Raw genomic sequence first — 7,526 nt, 5'->3', positions numbered from 1 at the left:
GATCATTTTAAAAACAAAGTGTATGGCAAAAAGTTGTTTTTGACCCTGCTAGTGAGGGATCTAAATTTTCCTGTAGTGCTTGAGGACCCAAAGCTTTCACCAGAGACATGTTGTCACACAGGCCATCTGTGTCGTGAGTGTAACACCTCTTCTTTTGTGAGCAAATTATCCTCTGTCCATCTCTTTGCTGACATTCCTCCTCCTAAGAGGTTTGATGACTAGACTGAGAGGATAGATAGATGGGAGATTATTAACCTGGCAGAGAGCAGCTCGCTGCTGAGAAATGTATAATAACAGGTGAAAGAGCCTGTTTTTACCTCACTGACAGAGGCTGAAGAGGCAACAAGGGGAAAATGGGATTTGACCTAAAACCGAAAGAGCTACAACCTCTGGCAACTCTCAGTAGGAGACTGTTTAAAAGGAGCTTTCAGATGAATTGTGCAAATTTGAAATGTCTGGCCAATATGGGATGTAGTTGCACTGAAGTTTATGTTGTTAAAAATCCTGTTCATTTTCTCTACACTGGACAAAAAGACATGGTTTGATCGACTGAGCAAATAAATGGATGTAAAAGGATATAGAGAGGTAAAAGATGATGCTCACCCTGCGGCGTGATTCCTCGATGGCTGACAGCAGTGCATTGTCTCTCTCGTTCTTCAGAAAGCCCTGGAACAAGAGACATGGCATGGAGGTTAAACGTACTGCAACCTACTTTCCTCTTTTCTGCATGCAGAGCACACGCCCTCTCTCCCTTTCTCTCTCCTTGCCTCCATACTTCCTCCAAGACGCAAACGCCACAGGCCAGAGATGGAGAATTGACATCATTATCGAAATCGCTGCTAAAAATATGCTTAGAATTGACTCTGTGCAAGAACACTTGCCCAAAATGGCCGCTCTCGACTGGTCAGAGCTGGATCAGCAAAGCTTTGGTTCACTACGTTCTCGAGTGTACTAAATATACTGCGCATTTAAGAAACACCACATTCATGCAAACACTTTGTGAACCACATTTCTTCACACAGAAGTCCATGGACAGGTATGGAAAATGTGTTTCAAACTGCTTGGTTTCCACCCATCTACCACTCTCTGACTACTCTCTAGGACACTGACAGTTAAAACCAGACTAAACCCTGACTAGAATGTTACCCACTGGAAATCATAAAGCCAACAGCTGCTTATATCCAATTATGGACCATAAACAACTAAAACGTCATCTTTTTTCGATCACAGATGGAAAATGCACACATCAGTAACCTCCACGGATACACAAGCTACATTATCTGACTGGATGCCGAGTGTGCAGCTCGAGAAACCTATATGGATGCACTAGGAGAACTGATAGTCACCACTAATAAGCTACCACTAAATATTGTAGAAACTTAATTTGCTGTAAAGTTGCTTTGCAACGATTTGTATCGTGAAATGCGCTATACAAATAAACTTGAATTGAATTGAACTAGGAGTGATCGTACTTGATGTACAGCTGGGTAACGAACACTCACACACACCCGCATTTGTTTTGATTAAACACAGAACAGAAAGATCCAGCAGCTGATCCTGAGGACAGAGAAGTCACTGGAATGACGTGCAACACACACACATTTAGTGGGGGTTGGGATAGGGAGTGGTACTGATGGAAGGGGAAGCTGGTTCTGATGGGTTTGGAGGATCATCAGACCGCTGAAAAGCCAATATTTGAAGGATGGAGAGAAATGCGACTTCTGAACTGGAACCTGCAACCAATGGCTTTTATTATTACAAAGATGGAGTCAAAAAAGCATCAGGCACATTTTCCAGGTTTGATTTTTACTGAATAAGGTCATGTCGTGAAAAACACACCACGTTATCGTCAAAGAATGAACACAGATTTGAGATGTTTCCTTGAATTTCTCAATAAAATTTTGTTATTTTTTAAATTTAGACACAGATCATCATTTACACCCTTTTTTTTTTTTTATCCAAGTCTTCAGGATCAAGTTGAAGCCTGCCCTCCCTTCCCCCCAATGACTCCCTACTCCTTTCCTTCCCCCTCAGAGATTACACGACCCCCATCACCCCATTCACACTCTGACTGACAGCTGTAAATGAGGATTGATTTATTCTGATTTGGGCAACGAGACGTCTAAATGACGCATCTGAACGAAAGAGCCGAGCTGATGGATACGGAGATGGAAAGTGGGTGGGTGGGGGGAGTTTAAGGTGTGGGAGCAGCCAACATTTCATACTTAGCAGCACTATTTCTTGCTCAGTCACCCTTCCTCCAACTGCTAGCTACAGAACAGCGTCCCCTTCAGGCATCCACGCTCTGCATCAAGTACCCAAGAGAAACTAGCTGACAAAAGGAACACATTTTACATGGATGCAGTTGGGTCATGCCTTAACCAAGAACATGCTTACTACATACTGTGAAGCGTGTCATCACATATGGCATTTTTTAACATTATTAGTCACATCGAAGAGAAAAAAAGTTCTCAGAAGAGATCAGATGTGCAATTCATACCAAACTACGTGTATATCTTTTCTGATGAATCTTTTGAATCATCTGACCACAGCAAAATAAATGTGTGACTAAAGGCTGCCAATAAAGCAGCTAGACAAAGTGCAGATCACATAGGTTGAAAGGGGAGGTTTCAGTATCCCATACAATTAAGCACCGTGTATTTCTGGAAGATTCAAGGTGCAGCAAATATTGAGCGAGTTTGATTTGGATAAAAACGGAGCATCACGATGAGCAAAAGACATCATTACTATAGGAAGCACATACATGTTCAGTAAAGACATTGTAATGTATGCAACAATATATAATTCATACATGTTCATGAGCACACACCTTCTTGAGCACACACCTTCTTGTTTACATACATTTTGAAATCAGGTATAATGCATTTTTAGCAACATATAGCAGGAAATATGACATGGATTGGAATCGAATGCACGCTGTATCGAATGCAAGCTGTACAAAAGACATGCATACATGCGCTAACCGAACCCACAGCATTTCATTTAAACTCAAACACCCCCCCTCTAGATCTATACATCCATCTTTTTCCTTTCCTATACTTCTAAACAATGAGAAGGAGTGAAGGAACCCCACCCTAACCCCACCACTTCCTGACCACACACATACTCTCCTGATGGCTTTCGACATCCTGTCCAGAAACTGGGCTAATAATCCTCTTAAGAGTCATGTTTAATTAATGAACAGAGTGCACTAACCAGAGATCAGACTCCACATGTAGAGCTATTTACACTTATCCTGCACCTACTGTTGTGTGCGCTAAGATAATACACTCTAGTGCGAAGGCATGGTGCGGGAAAGACAGAAGTAAGCGGAAGTGAGAGTTAAAGAAAAAGATGAGATGCATCATCTCTGCGTCATTTTGCTCGGGTAGTGCATCTCCTTCCAGTCCATCATTTAAAGTGTTTGCTTTTTCATCTACAGGATATAAGCACCTAAAACATCCCTGCTTTTGTTCGCCTTACTGTTGTGATGTTAAAATTAAAAATGATTTTATGTAGATTTTATAAAGGAAACACGTGGGTTGTAGAAGGCTGCACGTTTTCCCACACACGCAAACGCAGAAGGCGAGAGAAAGGCAGGAGACTACGCCTTATCAGCAGCATGCATTTCCTTTGTCTTCAGGCAGGCAGGCAGCTCGGGAGCCTTATGGAGCACACACAATATACAATTTACACACACTCTGCCACCACCTCGCAGGGTCAATGCACATCTGGATGTCTCGGCACAATTGTAATGGTTCAATTCTGGGCACGGCACCTGCAGCATCTTTGTTTTATTCAGTAGAGGGTTTAATGCGATTCTGAACGTCTTTTCAATTGGAGACTGCAACGGCAGAGATACATCACGAGAATGAAGATGATAAATGGAAGAGCAGTTACACAAGTTCAACAAAAGGGAGATATTAAATCTCATAGCCCTTAGAGTCAATCAGAGTTGTTCTGAAAATGCTAAAGAGATTTTCAGCCACACACACATTCAGGCAGGGAGGGAGGTGAGGAAAGTGCCAGGCAGTAAGTGCACTTCCAGTAAGAGAGGAGCCGCACTCTGGCAGGCCCACCACAAAAATATGTCTGACAAAAAAGACGATGGAGAGGTGGAGGAGGGATAGAGTCAGTGAGAAATAGGAGAGAAGAGATAAGCAGAGGAAAAGATGGGTGGGGGTAGACGACTTCGAACCTTCAAGAAGCGAAAACCAAGTGGATCATTACACGACTTGAGGAGTCAAAAGCCAATTTTCTATCTTCATTGATAACATTCAAATAAATGAAAATACCTCTATCTTTTATGGTCAGAAGTAATTGAGGACATCATCCAGTTGCTACCAACAAGACACATTATGTGACCCTGGACCACAAAACCAGTCTTAAGTCGCTGGGGTATATTTGTAGCAATAGCCAAAAAAACATTGTATGGGTCAAAATAATAGATTTTTCTTTTATGCCAAAAATCATTAGGATATTAAGTAAAGATCATGTTCCATAAATATATTTTGTAAATTTCCTACTTTAAATATATTAAAACTTAATTTTTAATTAGTAATATGCATTGCTAAGAACTTCATTTGGACAACTTTAAAGGCGATTTTCTCAATATTTAGATTTTTTTGCACCCTCAGATTACAGATTTTCAAATAGTTGTATCTCGGCCAAATATTGTCATATCCTAACAAACCATACATCAATGGAAAGCTTATTCATTCAGCTTTCAGATTATATATAAATCTCAATTTCGAAAAATTTACCCTTATGACTGGTTTTGTGGTCCAGGGTCACTTATGTTAAATGTCACCTATACATTTTGATGGGTGTGGCTGAGTGATTGTCCAGAAATGTCAAACTTCTCTCTTTTGATTCTGAGAGAAAAAAAAAAAGTGTAAAAAAAACAACAACTGATGTGTGACAAAGCTTAATTGTCACAAAGCTTATCATTCAGAGATGGCGGGCAGCGCTTGAATCCCGACTTGTGGTCTTTTCTGATCCTGTTCCCCTCTCTCCCACATTGCTTGCTGCCTGTTCTGTACTGTATTATACAAATGAAGCCAAAATAAATCTTTAAAAAAAATGATGATCTTATTGTTTTTCTCATACAGGCTGCAGAAATGGCCTTGTCTCTTACAGCATTTGGATAATCACTAGTTTAGATCAATGTTTTCCAATCATGTACACAGCCCTTCAGTAAGACATAAACTGGCCCTTCAGTAAGACTCATAGTACCTATTTATCGACATAAAACCACAAAAGTGCTCCTTTTAACTCATATTATACCGGACATCATTTAAGCATCATTATTGATATTGTTAAAGATCCACTGAAGTGCCTTGAAACGTGCAGCGTTATTCTACAAATTGACGTAATTTCAACTGAAACAGGAAGACAGGGCAGGACATATTGAACAGCCCCGCCCCGCCCCCTTTTTTAAATAGCCAATAGCGTTTCGTTTATATCACAGCTCGGTAAAGCCCCATTTGACAGCTTATGACAGCCGCGGTCTAACAGATTACCCCTTTAGATTCAATATGAATTCAATGTTACTAAAGCAAAACTGATTATAATGATGCTGAGGAAGTGTAGTTTGAAAATTGTGTCATTTATGTTGCTATATGGCACCGGTGTTATCTCTTCTACACGTTAGTGCTGTTTGTATAACCGTTTCTCCTCCTAATCTCATCCATATCGCTATAAAAAATAGCATGCTGTGTTGAATTCATATCGGTCTAATACATTTCGTGGTCTGCGCCGATTCACGCATATGATCCTCTCTGTGCTATCATGTCTCTGGACCGCAGACTGTGTGCACGCTGCGGCGGTTCGCTTGATACAGTGCGAAACCACACTTCTTTTTCCTCAATGGAAAGCATATTTACACTGTCTGAATCGTTCCCTATCCCCTATATAGTGCACTACGTGCCATTCACCATACACAAAATACTAACTCTGTGAACAAGTGACCAATTTCAGCCGCAGCACCAGCGTCTATTTATAGGGGGCAGGACATTTTGGATTCTAGAGAGCATTTGATTGGACAGAAAGTTTGATGAGAATCTGAAGTGCATGGTGATGTCATCAAAATCGTTAATCCATATTGGCGGAAGTTAAGGCCGAGACACTGCATGATTTTCAGCTGTCCCAGACAAAAGACTGGCATCGTGAAACAATCATGGCGATTTCTGTGATCGTGGCTTCTAAATGGTGGTCCTACATCGTACAGTGAGAGAGGTTCAAAGACAGCCGTTGTCACAATCTTTCGACCAAAGATAGCCTACGATCATTTTCTGACAGTGTCAGAAATTCAGCATGATCTTCGCTGTCACGATCTCCAGCTGGAGTGCCCATGAACTCCACCAGAGGGCACTCCACCCCTGACTCTTGCCACTCTCACAGACTATATTTCCCATAATCCTTTGCCGGACTCATCACGTCTTGCATTCACCTGTGTCTTGTTACCTCCGTCAGTCTTACCCTATTTAAAGCCTGTTTTTTCACACATTCAGTGCTCAGTAGTGTTAGCTTGTAGCGTTACCTAGTTCCCGTGTTTCCTTGTTGCCTTGCCTTGTTGTTTGATCCCTGGACTGTTTCCTTGTTTCTGATTGTTTGCTGCCTGCCCTGACCTTCGCCTGTTTATTGGATTACTCTTTTGTTGTTTGACCCTGCTTGTTTTGACCACTCTTGGAATAAAGCCTGCACTTGGATCCACTACTGCGTTGTCACACCTCCCTACGTTACAATCGCAGTGTGTTTGCTGCTACGACCCATGTTTACAGTACAGCCGATAAAAATGCTACATGAAATCAATGTGACACGGCGCTAAAACATAAAACTGCTTACCTCAAGCTCTTATCCCTTACTCTTTCGCCGCTTCCAATTTTTTTCGGCACACATAAAAACTACAACTGCCAAAATGTGATTCATTATGCTCTTTTTGTTTACCACTAGTGCATGCTGATGACATTTTATTTAGTGATGCACGATCATGATTTTTCATGGCCGATTCCGATTTTTTACAAGCAAATTGGCCGATTCCGATACCGATTTTTAATTTTTTTTATCAAGCAACAAACAAGAAAGAGTAAAAGTACACATAAACAAGATGTTTATTTGGTATTTAACAGGCTAAACTGGGTTTTGGCTATTGAAAACAACAACTGTAACCATCTGAAATTAACAGCATTAACTGCGCAGTAAGTAGGCTACATTCAATAGAAACATAGGTAGGCCTACTGACAAAAGCATTTAGCTTTTGTTTTTAAATTGGGTTGAAACTATAAACTGGCCTTAAATGAAAACATGAACTGTAACCATGTAATTTTAAAGGCAACAACTGCATAGTTCCACAATCCTAACAACACAATCAAAACACATTCAACACTCCAAACAAAGATGTTACTTAATCAGCATTCAGCATTTGTTTTCGTTTTTAAATTTGGTGTAAAGAAAAAAAGGTCTTTACCAGTGAAACTAAATAAAACCAAAGTAGGCTATATAAATAAATTATTCCAAAATGTTAA

The 7,526-nt window shown here is 40.6% G+C and overlaps 1 protein-coding gene across 3 annotated transcripts in view; it reads right to left on the bottom strand.

The window, feature by feature from the left end:
• LOC107672250 (nuclear pore complex protein Nup93) overlaps positions 1-7,526 on the bottom strand; it is a 26,722-nt gene that overhangs the window by 11,267 nt on the left and 7,929 nt on the right. For all 3 annotated transcript variants that reach the window (XM_016465350.1, XM_016465349.1, XM_016465348.1), the window contains exon 4: positions 604-666. In XM_016465350.1, coding sequence (XP_016320836.1) covers positions 604-666 — 63 coding nt within the window. The remainder of the gene's footprint in view (positions 1-603; positions 667-7,526) is intronic.

Source organism: Sinocyclocheilus anshuiensis, unplaced genomic scaffold (genome assembly GCF_001515605.1).
Source record: "Sinocyclocheilus anshuiensis isolate Anshui unplaced genomic scaffold, SAMN03320099.WGS_v1.1 scaffold997, whole genome shotgun sequence".
NCBI lineage: Eukaryota > Metazoa > Chordata > Actinopteri > Cypriniformes > Cyprinidae > Sinocyclocheilus > Sinocyclocheilus anshuiensis.
Note: the sequence above shows the minus strand (reverse complement) of the source record. Positions and strands in the feature narration are given on the sequence as shown.